At 49.6% G+C, this 20,654-nt stretch overlaps 1 protein-coding gene across 1 annotated transcript in view; it reads right to left on the bottom strand.

Annotated features, from left to right (window-relative positions):
• The window catches only part of WWC2 (WW and C2 domain containing 2), a 130,055-nt gene that overhangs the window by 46,702 nt on the left and 62,699 nt on the right, over window positions 1–20,654 (bottom strand). Inside the window, exons 2-4 of the mRNA XM_081084078.1 lie at window positions 15,807–15,916; window positions 4,955–5,158; window positions 4,098–4,174 (exon numbers count right to left, since the gene is read on the bottom strand). Coding sequence (XP_080940204.1) covers window positions 4,098–4,174; window positions 4,955–5,158; window positions 15,807–15,916 — 391 coding nt within the window. The remainder of the gene's footprint in view (window positions 1–4,097; window positions 4,175–4,954; window positions 5,159–15,806; window positions 15,917–20,654) is intronic.

The following is a 20,654-nucleotide window of genomic DNA, read 5'->3' as shown; positions in this document are numbered from 1 at the left end:
AGACTGGGACCAGATCCGGGGGAAAGATCAGGGATTTTCCTTAAGATACTTCCCGGAGACCCGCGAGACTTCAAAGGCAATTGGAACACGTGGACTTGATGCTCATAAGCAGTGTCTGGACTAGAGATGTGAAACTGAGGACTTCACTGCGACTACGCCGAGCAGAGAGCAGTTTAGAATCCAGCAGAATTTTTAAAAAACTACAATTATAACAGTTTTAGTTATAATGACATCACTGTGCTTGTAAGATCCAAAACAAACTGGGATTGTAGCAAAATGACCTAAACAAATCTATGGCCCTTATTTTAGTTTAGGAACGTCATTACTCCTAGATCCCACCCCAACGGAAGACATGAAGAGCCCACAGCCCTGGAGCCTGTGTTGTCTCTCCTGACGTACTAGACTTTCTGCAGCCCCAGCCAACCATCTAATTGCCCAGACCTTGCCTCAGGAATCAAACCCCACAGCCCAGAACACCGAAGTGGAGGTAAGACAGCCTGACTTTTCACACCCCCTGCTTTCCATGCTGACTACACTGAAGCAACTGGCACTTCCAATTGATTTGCAAGCTGTTTCTGAAAGCCAGGAAGTTGTGTGATTAAGTGTGATGCCGTCTCTGACAACCCTAGTGTACCAAGTTTTGCTTCAGAAGAAGGAGAAAGATGATGACAATGAAGGAAAGAGTACATTCCAGAAACGTGGGCTCCTGGAAGGCTCCCGAGACAGGCAGGTTTCCTAAGGCTGCCCGACAGCGAACCCTGCAACAGCAAAGCCGGGGTGAGCAGACGCCTTTTGCTGATGAGCTCCTCCCGCTGCACCCTTTCTCTACGGTCTTGCCAGGGCCCCTCAGCAGGCCAGCACAGGCCCCTGCCACCTGCTCCTCGAAGAGCCTTCTCTTTCCTTGCGTCCACATCACCTTCAACAGAAACACCCTCACCTTGAACGGAAACGAAGACGCCAGCTTGATAGTCACAGGATTGATAATGAAGACGTTTCTGCCCTGACTAAGGAATAGAGGCAAACAGAATCCCAGGTACTCTCAGAGCCACCTGTGGTGACTAATGAATGAATTCAGTCACCAACAACAGAAAGGAAAAAACCCCCACAAAGCCAATGAGAAACATTATGTGAAACATTTATGAGATATGCTACTTGAGGTACAAATAATAGATAAAAACATGGAAAGTCAATGCTAGATTTCCGCAATTCAGATAAACCAGGACATTCTCATAGGACTCAGCATGGCCCAGAGGGCGGCGTCCTTTGTAAGTGCTCCACGTGCACCTGAGAATAACACATATTTTGTTATTTTGAGGTGGCATGTTCTACACATGTTCATTTCATTAGGTTGGTTGATGATATTGTTCACAATTTCAACAACTGTGTTGATTTTGTCTGTACAGTCTATCGATTACGGAGGAGTGTTGACATATCCAACTATAATTGTAAATTTGTAGTTCTCCTTTCAGTTCTATTGGTCTTTTTCAGATACTTAAAGCTCTGTTATTCTATGTATAACACTTTAGGGTTATGTGTATATATCATTATGTCCTTTGATGAACTGACTTATTAGTAGAAAATAATACCTTGTTCTAAAGTTTACTTTGATATTGTCAAGTGCAACTTTCCTTGCATTTGTATTTTCGTAGTATATCTTTTTTATTCATTTAATTTTTAATCTACCTGGGTATTTATATTTAAAGTAGATCTATTATAGCCATCATAGAGTTGGTTCTTATCTTAACCATTCTGATAATCTCTATCTTTTAACTGAAGCATTTAGACCATTTATATTTAGTGTAATTATTGACATAGTTGGTTTTAAATCTTACTATCTTTATTTTCACATATGTTCTTTTATACTTTCTACTTCTATTCCTGCCTCCTTTTGTATTGACTACATTTTTAAAAATTCCATTTTATCTCCACTATTGGTAATACCTCTGTATTTTCTTAGTAGTTATCCTATGACAGGGATCATTAAATGACAGTTTGTGGGTCAAATCCACCCTAGGGCCTAATTTTTTTATGGCTAATGAGTTAAGAATGGTTTTCATGTGTTTACTACTTTTCTCAGAAAAGTGAAAAGAAAAACCTATGACAGAAACTGTATGTGGCCTGCTAAACCAGTTTTCTGTTGCTACAGAACAAAATATCACAAAATTAGCAGCTTAAAATAACACTCATTTAATAGATCACAAGAAAGGTCTCGCTGGTTCTCTGTTCAAGGTACCCAAAAACTGAAACTGAGGTGTCGGCCAGGCTGAGCGCTCACGTGGGGGTCACGGGGAAAATCCGCTCTCAACTACATTCTGGCTGTTGGCGGAATTCAGTTCCTGTGCATCCAGGTGGGACTGAGATTCGGTTTCCTTCCTGGCAAGTAGCGCAGGTCCCTCTCAGGGCCTTTTCCTGTGGGTGTATCCACCTTCAATACAGAAACCATGCCCTGGATGCTCCTTGCACTTTGAACAACTAGCTTCCTCCTCTCCAATCAGCTACAGAAACGCTGGCTTTTTATTTTGTTTTGTTTTTGTTAATCCTCACCGGAGGAAATTCTTTCCATGGATTTCAGAGAGCACAAGCCCTGACTGAGTTAAAATTGTACGTCCCGGGCCTGTCTTCCTACAAGAGGCAAAATTTTGCTCTGAAGGATGACAAGATCATCCCAAACCTTAAATCATCTTTATGTGTTTTCATACATAAGGCTCTTACTACAAAGTAAGCAGCTGTCAGAGGTCAAATATTGACCCCAAATCAAAACCATTCTTCAGACCATATTGAAGAATCCAATCTATAAGAAACCTAGGTATTATCCTAATCAAGACATGAAACTGAAAAAGTAAGTGTGATTATTTTGTTAAAAACATATATATCAATGTTCAGAATTTGGGCAAGTATCCAAACAATTAAATAGAAATTTTAGAACTAAAAAATATGCAGTGGAATGAAGCTGAAATCAATAATGAAAGATTATTCCCAACTACTTAAAAATTAAGCACAGTCTAATCATAAAGAAGTTACAAAAGTTAGTAAATATTTTGAACTGACTGATAAAAACACAAAATTCAAAAACTAGGAGTTGCAGACAAGAGCCACGCGCAGAAAGTCATTTAGAGCTTTAAAAGCAAATGTTAGAAAGTAAGAAAGCCCCAAATCATTTGTAAGTATTTGCTAAAGTGAAAGCTATAAATACTTTTGACACAGCAATTTCATTCCTAGTTGCATAATTAAGAAAAATGTGTACATATGTTCCCCAAAGGACATGTATAGGAGACATGCACGTTAAGGCACAGTTTTTAATGACCAAAAACTGGAATAAGCACTAATGCAGATCAACAGAAGAGAAAGAATTTATGGTGTGTACCCCAAAGTGGTACTTCAAACTTACAGCAATGAAAGTTTACGTGAATGAATCTCAAAGTGTTGCTGAGCAAAAGAAGCCATCAGATAATATATATGGTGGCACTCCAGTTCCACAACGTCCAAAGCAGCTAGAAAACTGACCTACAGTGTTGATGGGTCAGATCCTTCAGAGAGGAGGAGGACGGCCATGAGGGGTCATGGCAGTAATCTATCTCAGGACATAGGTAATTAATGGTTACATGGATTTATGGACGTGGTGAACAGTGATTATGACTCTAAAAGTCAAAGATGAACAAGCTCTGGCCTTAACAGCAGTTTGGTCAAAAAGATTCGGGGTGAAGATGGGGACACACCCATGAGAAGTGCCGACTAGTCAGTTCTAGAAAGCGGCGACTGGTGCCGGAAGATGGGCATCTTTAAATTCGGGACATCTGAAGAAAGGGCGGCAAGGCTCAGCTCCGGAAGTCACGTCAGCGCGATAAGGGGAGGGAAGTTCCCGAGACTCCAGTTTTGATCTGATGTACTAACTGCCAATCATAAAACTGCCCGACAACGGAACGCACTGGGTCTCAGGAGCAAGAACATACAACCACAGAACAGTGCCAACAAAGGCGGAAGGAAACACCAGCCGTCGGGGGGACGTGGAGGAGGCTCCTGCACTCGATGGACAAGGCAGGCGAACACGAATGCGTCTACGCAGATGCTCCATGTAGAACCACAATAAAACATCTTACCCTCAGTCGTGTGGTGGAGATCTCCGCTTTCAAAATGTCAGGATCGTACTTAGTACTCGAGGAGGATCCTGAGAACACTTTCCAAAGAGAGAAGAGAAAAGTAAGGCTGCATAACCAGTTCTCAGCTCAGAATTTACAAACTACAAACGGGAGTCACACGTTGCCACGGTAGTTACTTACTTTATCATTTCATTATTGTCATGCATCAGACACCTAAATATAAAAAGTAATCTTCAAGCCTTCATAATTTAAAAATAAAGCCTCAAGAAAGACACAGGTCATAAAGACCCTGGTACTTCGTTTTCTTCTGGGTTTTCCCCAGTGAATAAAATCTTAGAGGTCCCGGTGGCACATAACAGTTTACCGGGCTCGTATTACCCCGAAAGCCACCATTTCAGGGGACTTCCGAGCCCACGGTGCTGCTGCTTTCAGCACGGCCAGCCCAGGTGCCCCGTTCTAGAGATGAGGGAGGGCTAAGTCACCGCGGTGGCCAAGGGACACGTCATTCCAGCTACGGGCTCCAGTTCCTCCCACTACAGAGAGTGCAAGAGTAGCGACAGGGCTGTTGACTTGCCTTCATCTGAAAGGGTAAAACTAACTCAGAAATAAATAAAAGGCCAGCAGGCGGGGGTGGGGGGTGGGATGGGGGGTGGGGGCAGAAACAGACAGGATACGTGATCCCCAGAGACTTCATCTGGAATGTGGCCGAGGGGCCTTACTGACAAGTCTGCGGTGTGCCCGCCCCACTCCCCACTGAGAGGGAACAAGACCCCAGAGGAAGCCCCACAGAGCCCCAGTGGCCCCCCATCAGCTACCGTTTGGCCCCCGGTTCCCGTGAGCAGCCACACTGCACTTACAGCTTGTGTGGGAGCTTGACTTCTCCTTATAGGCGTCGTTCAATCGCACGTATTCATCGAGGGCCAGGGCCAGCCTCTGCTCCTTCACGTGGTACAGCTCCTTCTGCGTCCGCAGGGCGTCCTGAGCCACCGAGAGGTAGTCCTTGAGCATCTTCTCCTGCTCCCCCCTCCATTGCTTCCTGGGGTCTTCAATCTGTGTGGTTTCTGAAAGCACATTGGGGGGGTCATTTTTAGCACCTAATTACGCTTTATTATTATTATTATTTAAGCTTTTTAAAAAATGGCTAGCTTTAATTCTTAGTCTCTAAATAATTCATTAGTATATGCGAAGGGACTGCTACAGGAATTGGACACAGGTTTTGTTTAATTTTGCCCAGTCCCTCCCCACCGGCCTCGCCTTTCAGGTCCCTGTCCACAGTTTATTGTCCCTGTGAACCCATCAGACACAACTGTCACAGTAAAACGCCCACAGCGGAGATGGGGTCCTTCCTCTGAGATCCCCAGCTCCCAGTCCCTAGGAAGAAAAAGCCATCTGTGCCAGCATTCACGGCCCTGCATGGCCCGAACACGCCCATCTTCCCAGGCACACGCTTCCACACACACGTGCTTCCATGTGCAACACACACTGCCTCCAATCAGCGCTGCTCAGGGTCCGCTCTGCAGACCAGTGCCCGGCTCTGAACGGCCATGTGTCCACGGCGATGAGTAGAGGCACCAACAAGGAACGTTTAAACATTTTATACAGTTACTGTATGTCTGTTGACTCTAACAATACTGGGGCTTACAGTGTGTATTTCCTTCCCCGGCCCAGTTTTCAAATAATTAATTTTTATGGTATTTTACAAAAATAGTCATTCCACAGTGGATTCGAAATGTAAACGCGAACAAAGGAGAAAACCCTGGGCCCAGCCCGAGGCGAACACGGGAGGCACGGCTCTGGCTTCCACACCTGCGCGCTCTGGAATCACCCAGAGAGCGCTCAACCCCGGCCAGTGGGAGTGCCTGCGGGTGGAGCCCCGGCCATGGCGGTTCCCGAGCCCCTCAGAGATTCCATGAGCAGCGAGGCTGAGCGCCGTGCTCTGCCCAGCTGGCACACTGCTCCGCCAGGAACTCACTCCGACTTCCCCCCGAAACCTGCTCGCACTCTCCTCCCCGCCTCCCCCCGTGAACCGCAGTCAGCTCTGGCCCACGCTTCCCCCCTGCACACTCCCCCCCCCCCACCCCCGCCCCCTCTGCGTCCTGACTCCGGTGCTTCCCCGCGTGGCCCCGTGTGGTGTGCATGCCCTTCTCCGGGAGCTGGAAGTTACGTGACTTTTTTGGATGGCAATCTCTCTGTGTTGTCATTCTGTAAGTTAAATCCAGGTACAATCGGAACAGGCAGGTCGTATGGGCTGGCCACCCTATGACTATGAGAACCTGTTCTTGACAAATTAGGATGAAAAATCAAGTTCTCAGTTTGCTGGAGTGTCTCGTGGTACTCCCCATCTCCAGCCTGAATACGCCCAACTCGGAATTTCTGGTTGACCCCAAAGGCTGGAGTCAAAACCCAGAGACACGAGGTGATCTGCTGTGACCACATGGGTCGCTGGCTCTGGGAATGATGAACCTGGTGTCCAGGGATGAGGGAAAGCACTCAGGCAGTTCCGGCTGAGCCTGGGTCCCCTTGGGGCCGGGACAGGCCCGGGGTGACTCTGGAAGTGGCCCGGGTCAGCCACACGGCTGCAAGTGCTGCCTCAGCCCTGGGCCCTGCTTCAGTCGCTGGCTAACCAAGGGGAGCTTTCCCTAAAGTGGCACATGTTCTGAACACTCGTCCTCACAGATGTAAATGCTTCAATCTGCAAAAGGAGAACATCTCATGTAGTTGTGGGAGAAATGGGCTAGAGTCCATGTCTAAAGAAGAGGCTGGAGGGACAGCCCCTCCAGCCAAGAATTAAGGGCATCATCACTGCAGGGGGAGCCCAGCCACGTGGTGAAATGAGAACAGGCAGAGACCAGCCAATAAGGGCCTAAAGGTCTCCCTTTTAACTATTCATTACAGTAAAAGGCTAAGATGCAAATCAACCGAATGGAGGAACCACCGGTTGCTATGACACACACTGACCACTAGGGGCCAGACGCTCAATGCAGGAGCTGCCCCCTGGTGGTTAGTGCACTCCCACAGGGGAAGCGCCACTCAGCCAGAAGCCGGGCTCACGGTTGGCAAGCACAGCGGCGGTGGCAGGAGCCTCTCCCTCCTCTGCAGCAGTGCTAAGGATGTCCGACTGACAGCTTAGGCCTAAGCCATCAGTCAGACACCCCTCGAGGATTCTCAGACTGCGAGCGGGCACAGGCCGGGCTGAGGGACCACCTCTCCCAAGTGCATGAATTTCATGCACCAGGCCTCTACTTCATTATATAACTCAGGTCTCTGGCTATCCAAACATGTACTATTTATAGTCCCTTTCGATAGTTATCTATATGAATGCAACCTGACTCAAACACAGAACTCACCCTCTAACAAATAGAAAGCTTTGTACCTGGTCCACAGTAATGGTCCCCTCCTGGTACCCACGCCCCTGCACGTGGGCTAGACTTCCTGGCCTGTTTCTAGCGAACCCAACAGAAACTAAGGGATGGGACGCCACAGAGATGAGGCTCCACGGCCTGTGATGCCATCTTGCTCTCGCTCTCTCCCTGGCTCTTGGCTTTTTTGCTCCAATGGAACTGCCAGGTTGGGAGCCGTCCTGTGGAGAGGCCCACGTGGCAAGGAATGCAGGGCCCCTGGTCCGCAGCCAGGAAGGAAGGGGGCCCTGCCACACGCGGAGAGTGGGGAGCAGGCCCCCTGCGGCCGTGCCTGGGCGACCTCCTCGAGCCTCGCATGCACGATGGAGCCAGAGGGTCCAGCCAGGTCCTGCTGGGATCCCTGACCCACAGCGACCAGAGATAATAAATGTATCTTCAGCCACTAAGTTTTGGGGTAATTTGTTATATTGAGATACAGAACAAATGAATGAGATAAAGAGACAGCAAACGGAAAGTGTACGTGAAAGCCCAGCCAGTGTGGCTCCGTGGTTGAACATCAACCTATGAACCAGGAGGTCACGGTTCGATTCCTGGTCAGAGCACATGCCCGGGTTGTGGGCTTGATCCCCAGTAGGGGGTGTGCAGGAGGCAGCCAATCAATGATTCTCTCTCATCACTGATGTTTTTCTCTCTCCTTCTCCCTTCCTCTCCGAAATCAATAAAAATATATATTTTTTAAAAAGGAAATGTACGTGGAAAACTTGAATTGTTTATGTTGTAATAGTTATGCTAAGATTTGTACTCGCAGTTTCCTCTCAGAATCTTTATGGGCTTTATCTCCCCATTTCCCTGCTTCCCGGGAACTGGCATGCTTTCAGTAAGACACCTGCCAACAGCTGCCCGGCCAGGCAACACTGGCATGTCGGTGACCATGGTGCGATTATGACAACAACAGTCACGGTAGTAAACGGCAGCACTGGTTTTAAAAAGCAGCAGCAACCTCAGGGGACTGGCTTCAGCACCGGCACGCAGGAGTCTGAGCAGCACAAACGCCGGCAGGAGAGCGCGCCCAGGGGCACCCGAGGCTCCATACGGCCGAAGGCTCCATCAGGAGAGCGCGCCCAGGGGCACCCGAGGCTCCATACGGCCGAAGGCTCCATCAGGAGAGCGCGCCCAGGGGCACCCGAGGCTCCATATGGCTGAAGGCTCCGTCAGGAGAGCAGGCCCAGGGCACCGGAGGCTCCATACGGCCGAAGGCTCGTCTCCGTCAGCGGCATTTGCCAAACAGATTTGTGAATATTTATTAAATGTCAATATTCACGAACTCTATTATACAAGTGTGGTCTTTCTGTTGTTAGTAAGACCTGGTGGCCTTGGGAGCCCACTGTAGCCTAATGCATTAAAATGTCCATTTGCCGCTGGATGAGAGGAGAATAGAGGCCTTCCTGTGAACGCCAGGTACCTTGAGGAGTTCGCACCCACACAGACGTGGCCCGCTGGAGCTGGAGCACCTCTGTGAGTTAGAGTTGACCATGGAGATGACGTTCGACTCTGCGGAAGAATATGATTTCTGTCTGCCGTGCCTGTTTGTCCCTGCCGCTGCGCTCAGGAAGAATGAATGAAACGAACAGGAGCAACTCTCCTGACCTTCCTTTTTGGACACTGTCTGCTGCATTTGTTCACGATCCGTTTCTACAGACAATCGCTGACCACCCGCCACACGCAGCAGGGGAGACAAGATGCCAGGCACGCCCCTCCTTCCTAGAACTTACATGGAAGACACCGTGACGTGTGGATTTTAAAAACACGTAACCGTCTTATGCAGGAGGGAGTCAGGAGCCTCAGGAGGAGACGGGTAAATGCCAGGGCAGCTCAGAGACCAGGGGTTCCTGGACGGACAAGGTCCCCGGCACAGGCAGTGTCTGCAAGGGCTTTGCCGCCGGATCCCAGACAAGGGCCCCAGGCCCCGCCCTGCTTCTCTCTCCAGCCCCCTCCCCGCCCTCAGCGGCACCGACTTCCTTTCCTTCCTCGGCAGCCCTGCCTTCCGTGGCCTCCCCAGGCCTTTGCCTCCGCTGTGGTCTTCCTTCTTCCCAGAAGCTTCTGGTCCCCCATCCCCCGGTTCTGGGGCCTGCTTAGCGCATTCCGGGGCCCACACCCCTCCCTAAGCAGCCAGCTGCCCCCTGGCATGGCAGGAGCCTTTGTTCTACCCTCGATGGAGGTTCCTCTGTCCGCATTCCACTGCCCTTCCTCACTTCCCTCCTCCAAGAGGGACCAGCCTGAGGCTCCTTAACTCCAGGTGAAGGGAGACCCCTGTGTGAGCCGCTGTGAGCCCCAGGAAGGCGCCAGGGCAGGGTCTCGGCGGGACTGCAGCAAGAGCGCCCCTAAACATGTGAGGTGCTGACAGGATGGATCGGACGGTTGTTTTTAATGGAAGATTGTACATTAAGTGAAAAAAGCGGTTTATAAAACCATATGTATAATATAATCCCACTTGAGGTATATTTAGAACTGTGTGTGTGTCAACATGGAAAAGTCTAGAAGGATTCACACTAACAGGTTTAGGATACTGAGTTATCTCTAGGCTGTGTGAATATGGATAATATTTTACTTTGTTATTCACCTGCATTTTCTACTTTTCGCCTATGCACATCTATTCCTCTTATAATTTTTTTTTAAAAGGGAAAAGAATGAAAGGCACAATGTAATGAGGGTGTGAATTAGGAAAATGGCAGTGGAAAGAAGGCTGAAGGACCAAATCTGAGATGATATAATAGAGGAAAAAATCAAGGATTGACAAGATGGTTCCACATTTTCCAAGTCAGTAACCGTGAGGACTGTAACATTTCAAACAAATCATACCATCAAAGGGAGAACTGAAGAACCCCAGTTTGTATCTGTTTGTTTTGAAGTTTTGACCACAATGTCTGCCAAGACACCAGGAGAATCAGAGCCAGAAATCCAGACGGGAAAGTCGGGAAAGTGGGGTGCATAGTCAGGGGCCGGGGAGCCCTGCTGGGGGTGGAGGGCAGCGGCAAGAGGAGGAGGGCACACCTAGGGGAGTGACGGACACAGGGACCCCAGAGGAGCCGGAGGCACTGAGGAGAGAAAGAACAGCGTGAAGTAGGAAGAGGGCAGGTTCCAGGCGAAGGCGTGGCTGCCTGTGTCACCTCCACACCCCGGCGGAAGGAACAGGGGCCGCTGAGAAGAGTCCCCGACTTCGACAAGCCGTGAAATGTGTGAACGTTCACACAGGCGTGATACCGCTAACAACGGTTAGTCATCACCACCAGCTGTAAATTTTCTCTTTATAAAACACCTTAACAGGTTATCCTCCTAGGCAAATATAAAGGATGAAATAAGACACAGATGAAACAGACAGGCCCCTAACGTATTTTCTTTCCTCTAGAGCAGGGTGGGGAACCTTTTTCTCTGCCAAGGGCCATTTGGATATTTGTAACTTCATTCGCTTAGTATAAACGTATGTTGCTATGAAAAAAGCTCCTAGATTTGTGGAATTTCGAGTCCCGCCTGCGGTTGCCTTGGCAGGGCCAGACCAAACCATTTCGGGGGTCTCATACGCCCCCCACCCCTGGGCTAAGGGAAACAACTCCACAAAGAGCGTCATCTACACTGGAGTTCATCATCTACACTGGAGGAGTTCATCATGCCTGGTCCTCCTGCTGCTTTGACACTAACACAGGGAGCTGTTGGGGGTAATGAGGAGGCACACACCACCCAAGCTCTCCCACTGACGACACCCCAAAACCACAGACAAAGGACGGAAAACACTCAGAGCCAGGCTCTACAGAGTCATAATACGCCAGGGGCTTGAGGAGGGAACTCGGGGCTCACAGGACCGCATGGTGGGCGAATTATCCATATGGCGGGCGGCTTACCGCAGCCCTGGGAGGCAGTGAGGAGTGTGACAGGCTGGGCCTCCGAGTGTGAGCCCGACACCAGGAAAGAGGCTGCGGGGGAGCAGCGAGGAGGAGGAGATGACCGAGAGGAGAGTTGAGGGAGTGTCTAGGTTTGTTGCCCATTTTTAAGTTGGGTTGTCTTTTTAATGTTGATTTTCAGGAGTTAGTCATCCGTTCCGGACCTGGGTTCTTTGTCAGATATGTGTACTGTAAATATTCAACCAGGATATTGTATTCAGTAATATATCCTTTAAAGCAAGTCGTGTGAAGACTCCATTCACAAAATCAAACACATTTCATCGTGTGAAGACTCTATTCACAAAATCAAACACACTGCATTTGCATGAAGCTCTAGGCCAGGTAAAATCAAGCTGAGATGACAGAATTAGAACACCTGGCCGCACTGGAGGGGGTGGGCGATGGAAAGGGGGCAGGAAAGAACTTACTGAGGTTGTGAGCACATTCGGTATCTTAACTGGAATGGCACTTGTCAAATTTCACACTTAAAATCTGTGCATTTTCTTATATGTAAATGGGACCTCAATTACTAAAGAAAAGACAAAAAATGAGGGTAGAACTCTGACCTTACCAAAAAGTTATTTACTTCTGATTTTAGTAATAATATCAAAACCTTACAAACAGTATTTCATGATCACCTTCTGGTTAGTTAACCTCCCCCACCAATACCTATACCCACTCGACCTCCTCACCCACTCAAAAGCAAACTCCATCATAAAACACAGGCCTATTACACTACCACTGCCAAGGTCAAATCTTTTACTTACAGATATTTAATGGTGTTACAAAGAAATAGTAGTAAACAGCCAAACGTTCTCTATTTCATTTTTTATTAAAATAAAGAGAAAATAATGCTGAAACTATACAATGTCAAGACACAACATATGTGTGGACAGCTGTTACGAGACGATAACACCGTGTGCTCCCTTGCGCTCCCGGGCTGTCTGTAAGATTAATGAGCGGATGGGGCAGGTCCTGTTAGTGGGAGGACGACTGCCTGGCGTCATCTGGGCCCATCGGGGCAGTGAGTCCCTCGGCCGCTGGGAGACTGTCGCTGCACTAAAGCAGCGTGGGGGACCTAGAAGCTGATACTCTGATCATTAAGGTTTTCAATACTCCGAATGGTGCTTTCCGAAGCACAAGTTATACTTGACATGCACTTTAATGTCTTCAAAAACAAACAAGAGGCTTCTCATCTGTGAGTGAAACGATAAGCTCTTTCTCCCTCTAACATGCAAGAGGTTATCATTACACCAGGGCCCACGGATAAAGAAAGATGCAGTCACTGGCCTCCAGACACTCACAAAATTTAGTGAGAGAAACACACAAATAGGTCATTAAAACCAGTATGAGGAGAGACTTTTAAGAATCCCTAAGGACCTGGTACTACAGCACCTCAATGAGAAGCGGGTGGGGACCTGCGAAGTGCAGGGTTGGGTACTAGAGGGGCCCTCGGGAAGCACAGGGCCTGGGCAGGCGGACCCCAGAGGGACGAGGCAGTTGGCCAAGAGGGAGGGCCCAGGGGCTGGGCAGACAGTGCTTGCGTCTAAAACCAGCAAATGAAAGGAAGGCCAAGGAGGCACAGGGCACAGCCGTGTGCCCTCTGTGCCAGGCAGGCGGGCGGCCAGGAGGGAGAGGGACATGCAGGCCTGAGGGAAGAGGACCACACAGAGCCTTACAGAGGCATCAGATGCACCTGTCCTCTGGGCAAGACCTCAGAGACCAGCTCGTCAGCATCAGCCTCAGAAAGTACCGGAGGTCATTGCCCAAGGAGATGTGCAGGGCGCAAGCAGAGACGGCTCCAGAAGTCCTACCCCAGGCACAGGTGAGGAGGGACAGCCAGGTAGGTAAAATAATGCCAACACCGGCGCCATGAAATCCAGGCAGTAAAGAGCCAGAGTGCCGGGGACTGTCAGATCCAGGAAGACGAGACTACGGTGGGACCTTGGCAGGAGCAGTTTCTGTGAAAGGATGGTGGACGATGGACGCAGTGAAGTTCCCGCAGAAGGTGGCTTCCAGCAAGTTTCACGGCGAAGGGGAAAGAGAGGACCCCAGTGGGCAAGGCATCTGGTTGAAAGATGGGTTTGAGTGTGAGTGAGTAGGAGGCAGGGAGGGAGGTAGAGGGGGGTTGTTTTATTTGTTTTGGTTTTATGTTGATAGTTTCCAGTGTTTAAATACTAAGACAAAAGAATCACTAAAAATAGGAATATAGAAATGGTGGAGAAAATGTCAAGACGGGGAAATAATTGGTAAAGATACCAAGGAGGAGAGGAGGCTGGGATATAAAGTTACTAAGAGGGGCCTGGGGTGCGGGGGAAGGACACCTCTTCTACTGACACGGAAGAGAAAGCCTGGCGAGGGGCTCAGAAACCAGGTCTGTATGCAGGTGGTGGAGGGAGAGGAGGGAATGAATTTTCGCATTTTGGTGCCACAGAGCTTATTTCTGTTGAACCAAGACAGGTAGGTGTGTTCCTGGTTTCCCAAACTATTTAAGGGGGGGAAAAGCTAAATTTTTATAGATAGAAAATAAGTATAAAAGTGAGATTTAAATAGTTATACATTTCGGACATTCCCCATTGCCTTGTTTATTTGCAATGACATAAAAATGAATTATGATCATTTAAAATGAACTTAATTTTAACAAAATTAGCCCCTTCCACCATAACATTAAAACATTTGGATGTCAATCATTAATAAGCAATAACATAGTATCATGAAAGGGTTATTACAAATACAAGAATAAAAGCTAACTTCAAGGCTCACAATTATGAATCCTTCATGGAATCTGCAGAAGCTTTTAGGGAGAGATAACATCTCTGTAACGAAGTGATATTTCTCCTGATCACATAAAAAGAGCGGAGGCAGAACGGACACGCGGCATCTGTGTTTGTGTGAACCCCCTGCGTGGAGCTGTTCGCGCCAGGAGCACCGCGTTTCACGGGAAACCGACACACCTCTCCCTGCGAGCTGGCACAGCTCAGGGACCACAGTGCTGCCCGCGCCCCGGGGCAGGCGGACCTTCACCAGCCACACTTCCCGACAGTCACCTCCTCGGATGCCCGGCTGGGGTGAGCGTCGTCTCACTATCTGACCTTGGTTGTCTCCCAGGGGAGCGCCTCCTTTCGGTGGGAATCGCTGGAGGGCGACCTTCACCCCAGCCCCACGTTTACTGGAGCCTCGCGTGGGCTCGCCGGGAGATCCGAAGCCTCGCCAACCCCGCCGGCCGCACACCCAGGGCCTCCAGCCGAGAGTTCAGGCGCCCTGAGCGCTCCCATCGGTCGTCCTGGGAGATGGTTTGCCTGGAGAATGAAAGGCCCGAGGGCGTCAGGCCAAGGACAGTCCCACACACGGGTCTGGGCTGTGAACAGACTCCACCTACTAACATCCTCAGCTTCCGAAAAGGCCCCTGTGCACGTGGGCTTTCCGTGCTCCGAAGCTTGCACGTGTTTACACGGCGGCTGCAAGGCATCAGCATGAACGGGCATCGGCTAAAGCGATTCCCATGTGACGTCAGTCCTAACGGTACAACACGGAACTACATTGCATAGAATTTAACAGACCTAAGAGAATAAGGTAACAGAATATAAACTGATCCTGTATGTCCCAAAATCTATAAAAGTAAAATAATTATTCTAAAGTGAAATAAACAAAATATGTATCAGTGAGTGTCATGTGCCACCATCTAAACAAAATTTTCAAGAGGTAAACAGCTCACTATAAATATAAACACACACACACAAAAGTAAGCATATAAAACCCTTCAAGCACGTGTTTAAAAGCGGCCACGGCCGCGCAAATCCTCTGCCCAGCCTGGCCGTGCCAGGGGTGAGACAGACGTAAAAGCTCTTAAAGTGAGAGGTGCTCCCCCCCCCCCCCACGACCACAAAGAACGCAGGAAGCTGAGGCAAGACGAGGGCAGGGCTTCCCACAGCCTCAGCTGCGCTTCCCGGCTGGTCACCCTCATACACACACACTCACACACCCTCACATCCACAGATACAGTCTCGCACACACACCCTCACACACACACAGAGCTGCGCCATTAGACCGTACGTGCCAGCACCGCCTCGGGCCATGGCGAGGACCAGAGGAGGAGCCCAGCCTGAAGGGGCGGTGGTCATGACAAGAGGCCGCCAGCCCTGCACTGAGGAAAACTCACTCCCTGCTGGGGGGTGGGGAGGTGGGGGGCGGGGCAGGCAGACAGACGACACCTTTCTCTCTCTGCCCCCATAACCCCACCTCTACACACATGCCCCAAACTCCAAACTGGACGTCCCGTTGAATATCAGTCATGAGAGTGGGGGCTGACATAAAGAACCACTCTGTGAACGGTCTCCTCCTTTGCGTGGCTCTGGATTGGGGGGGGGGGGGAGCACTTTCCCATACGGCTGCTTCTCCCGCAAAGGAGCACTTACTGTTGATGTGGTCGATGTAGTAGACACCAATCTGGGGGTCAAACCCGGCTTCCCAGCCCCACGGCAGCTCATCCCCAACACAGTCAGCAAACGACAAGGGCTTCGTCAACCTGCAAGAAACCAGGGCAATGCACAGTGACTTTTCCCATCCAACCGCACGTCCGAATCCAGCCCCAGCCCCACGCGTGTCCGCGCTGCATCTCCTCTCAGGTCTGCTGTTTCCAGAGTTTGCACCACTTTAGGTTTGAAATCCTAAAGAAAAAAACAGGAGAACATCCAAAAAAGGAGCAATAAGTCGTAACACCCTTTGGAAAGTTCACAGCTCAACACCGGGAGATACCTGTACACAAGGCTACACCAGGGGCACTCCCGCTGGAGCCGGGGGCGGGGCCGCTCTCTCCCCTCACAGTTCAGCAGCCATCCATCCCCTCCCCTCCCAAAGAGAAATCCGCCAATCAATCGGAAGTCATCCTGCCAGCGCCTCTCCGACAGACGCCTGCCTGCCACACCGACCTCAGGCTTGGATGCTCTTAGCTAAGTTATGGTACTGAACACTCGATGGTGAGGTCCACTAGGAGTTCGTGAGAGGAGACACAAATATCTTATTTTTGTAAGTATCTTGTATGTAACAGTCATTAAACAAAAAAGTTTCTTTAATATTTTTTATTAATTTCAGAGACACACAAAGTATTTACACATCAATGTGGTCTCCCCCTTTGAAACTGTGTATAGTATCTTCTCCTTAAGCTGTAAAACCAGTGGGAAACCAGTTTCCCAAGCAGAGGACGGGTTTCAGACTCAACTGTGGCTGGTTTCCCCTCTCCCTTCGTCTGGCTTCCGAGGCTCCCCTGGGCCTTGGAGCAGCTCACAGCACAGACCAGTGACGGCCCGTTGTGGAGTGACCAGCGGCAGCGGACACAGCTTCTAACGTCACGTGCTGGCACCCAGCCCGGCTCCCACCTGCGAAATCACCTGGGACCCTCTAATCCAGTGATGGCGAACCCTTTGAGCTCGGCGTGTCAGCATTTTGAAAAACCCTAACTTAACTCTGGTGCCGTGTCACACATAGACAGTTTTTGATCTTTGCAACCATAGTAAAACAAAGACTTATATTTTTGGTATTTATTTTATATATTGAAATGCCATTTAACAAAGAAAAATGAACCAAAAAAATGAGTTTGCATGTCACCTCTGACACGCGTGTCATAGGCTCGCCATCACTGCTCTAATCCACGCAAGTGAGTATCAACTCTCTCGTGGCCCAACTGAAACACGCGTCACTTGCAGAATCACATCACCCATCAGAATAGCAAACTGCGCCATTTCCCTCAGGATGCTGGGAGGACAGCGGAACGAGGGAGCCCTTCCTCCCAGCCCGCCCGCAGCAGCCCTCCTCCCAGAACCCACGCCCCACACCCCACGCATGGAAGGAAGAGAGCGTCTCTCCTCTCGGGCTTCCCTTTGCATGAAGTCCGCGCTGAAGACGGCTCCAGAGCCTTGACCTTCAAAGCCAGTGCAGCCACTGACTCGCCACAGTGAGACCCCTCCCTGACTCCTCTCTGGACCTCAGCTTCCTTCTGCAGGTGGGGGGCACACGGCCCTGCCTCCACACTTTACCTGCCTCCAGGGTGAATGGGAGGAGAGAAGGGGATTGCTCTAGGACAGTGATGGCGAGCCTATGACACGCGTGTCAGAGGTGACACGCAAACTCATTTTTTTGGTTCATTTTTCTTTGTTAAATGGCATTTCAATATATAAAATAAATACCAAAAATATAAGTCTTTGTTTTACTATGGCTACAAAGATCAAAAAATGTCTATATGTGACACCGCACCAGAGTTAAGTTAGGGTTTTTCAAAATGCTGACACTGAGCTCAAAAGGTTCACCATCACTGCCCTAGGACATGGTAATGGCCAATAAATGGTGATTCATACAAGCAGGACAAGTGAACTGTCTCCTGTACGCTCCAGAGGAACCAGTTGGTCTGTCCTCGCAGCTGGCAGCATCGGCACCTGGGGGCTGGTTGGAAATCACCTTCCTGGACCTGCAGGCAGCCCTCAGAACCAGAACCCCCGGGGCCCAGCAGTGTGTGTCGTCTGGCCCTCCGGGTAAGGCTGGGGGGTTGGAACCACTGGCGCAGAAGCGAAGAGCTTGAAGTTTGGACCGGAGACCTGGGAGGAGCCCTGTTCTGCCACTTACTTGCTGCACAGCTGAGGGCAGGTTTGTAACCTTAGAAGCCCCTGTTTCCCAATCTATTTCCTAAAAAGGGTGGTGGTGGTGAAGTTTAAATGAGAACTGAAGAGTGCCTGGCAAGTGGTAAGCTTCGATATGTATTGGGCGAGTCAAATGAACCTCAGACACGGTAAGCAACCTGCCCAAATAAGGCAATCTGCCATATTTACTTTCTAAACCTGGAGTCAATCTGAACTCATTCTGAGTTGAAAAAACAACTGCGTTCTTAGAATTGTGCTCAAATTCCATGTTATATAAACTGCCCAGGAAAATTGAGTTTTCTCTTGACAAAGGAATTGGATACTACCGCCAGACATCCCCACGCCATAGGCAGCGGCCTGGCTCCCTCGTCTACAAGACTGGTCTCTGACCACCTCGATAAAGCTGGTCAGGTAACCCCCGAGCCGGGGGACCTCGCATGGCATTCTGTCTGAGGACTCCCTTTCCCCGGCTCCTTCAGCAATGCTGTCTGAGAGGTGCGTGTATCCTAAAAAAAGGACAAATAGGAAACCACGGAAACGGTACGTTTAAATGACAAGAGTCCAGCCTGGCGCCAAATGCACGCAGAGGCCTGGATGTGACAGGAGCATAATCAACCGCCGGCATCAGAAGTCACCAACGCCGGGGACACCTGCTCAATTACAAGTCACGGGAACATGATTCTACCTGGAAAGAACCCAGTTTTTCCATCGACTGTTCAGCAGTAATAAGCAGTTTATTACCTGTCACTGCTCTAAGGCTGGAATTACATCTCCAGGGTACGTGTCACTGTGAACTCGGTTAAAAACTCAGATGCTTCCATGCCTGCAAAGTTTCACGGGAAACTTGTTTTGCAGTGTCACTTCCAACATAAAAGCAACCCTTTATTCTCTGCATCTGGATAAACACGTATCTTTTCTCCACACTCTCTCATTCAGTAAACCCGTTAAATAAAAATTGATTCATTTCAAAATTGTAGGGTTTAATTCTTATCCACATGACAAGGTATAAACAGAGTAACGTTCTCAGGTAGCAAACAGAATTCAGCACCGGGTTATGCTGCGATCCTGCTAAAAGGGACATATTCCTACCATAGACTAAGAAGAAACACAAAACAAAAAGAAATAACGGACGTATTCCAAAATGAAAAACAATATGAATCACAACACATACAGCAAACAGAGCGAGCAGGAATGTCCATGAGCCTCTAAGCGTCTTCCTCTTGTTTTGGGCAGAGTCCCTGACATACTCAACCTCCCTTTGATGTTGAGGGAGAAAGAACGGATGGAGTTGGTCTGCATTGTTTCCCACAACGCAGCGACATCCTGCAAAGAGCCTAAAGTTAACAAGAGCCTTTCTGCAGAATTCCAGAGATTACGGTTTGCTTAGAAACGTCCTCTTCCGCCCCGTGACCGATGCAAAGAAAACGGTAAATGGCTGCAGCTCTTTGCCGAAGTTTACGTATAAAATCTGACCTGCGCATGGCATTTCCCCTCCTTCGGGCACGGTCTCGTTCTTTCACACAATCTGTCACTGGGTGTTCCTGTCACATCACAGATACCTGTGCTACGACACGTACACATATTTGCTCTTCACGATTTCATGACGGTGAACACCACGTGTGGGCAGGCACAAGTCCCGAAAAACCGAGTGTGCCCTAACTGCACTATGTGGGAAAGCACGTAACAGCGAGAAGCCATTTTCCGGTTAATAAAACTCTTGCCACGCTTCAACCCTCCTCGGCACGGTCCAAGGTGCACGTGAGAGGTCTGATCGGCTACGTTTCCTTGGCAGCCTCTCCCGGCCCTTGTTCAGCCCATCAGCTCGAGGACTGTCACCTGTCTGATGACACAGAATCGCCCTCGGGAACTCCACGACTGCTAGACGGAAGGATGGGGTTTGCCATTTGAATCTTAAAGGGAGGGGGAAACACTGGAAAGATTTCCCCTCCCAGTAATGATGCTGATTAGCTCCTGAAAACGACTTCTGTCTGTGTGTTTCTATGACTGTTCCAGCAGAGAAACCAGCCGCACAAAGGAACAAAACGCTGGCCTGCCCAGGCTCATGTCCTCAGGTTTAGTTTGTCATCCATGGTGGCCCTAGGCCCGCCCCCTACAGCCTCACCACTGGTGCAGAGAGAACTCCATGAACCCCACTTCCTCGCAAGGGGCTCTCAGATACTGGAGCACTATGACCTTGGTTCCCAGCTCGCACTCCTGGAACCCTAATGCCCGTCCTGCTCTGTCTCCCACATCCTTCCCCCCAAAGCCTGCAGCCTCCTGCCCTTCACCCCATCCCTCTCTCCGCTCTGCAGCTCCCCTCCCTCCCTGGTACCAAGTATTCATCTCCTCTCACAGCTCCTTCTCTCTCCTCCCACCAGTCTGCCCATTCCTTCCTCAGATCTTCTGGCTCCTCTTCTGACATGCATTCCCCACCGTTCACTCCTTCCAACCTGCACCCTTTAACCGGGAGACTTCAGGAGGCCCCACCCAAATCGCCCTAATGCCAGCCGGCCGAGTCCTATGATTACTCGGAAATAGACTTCTGAGAGGCGGTATTTGTGGGTGATTCCCCTCTGTCAGAGCACCTCGCTTATGCTGTTGCTATGGGGATACATATATTACTTGCAAAAATGT

Source organism: Myotis nattereri (genome assembly GCF_964212035.1).
Source record: "Myotis nattereri genome assembly, chromosome: 2".
NCBI classification, from domain to species: domain Eukaryota; kingdom Metazoa; phylum Chordata; class Mammalia; order Chiroptera; family Vespertilionidae; genus Myotis; species Myotis nattereri.
The sequence above is the reverse complement of the archived record's forward strand: the minus strand, read 5'-3'. Positions and strand labels throughout refer to the sequence as shown.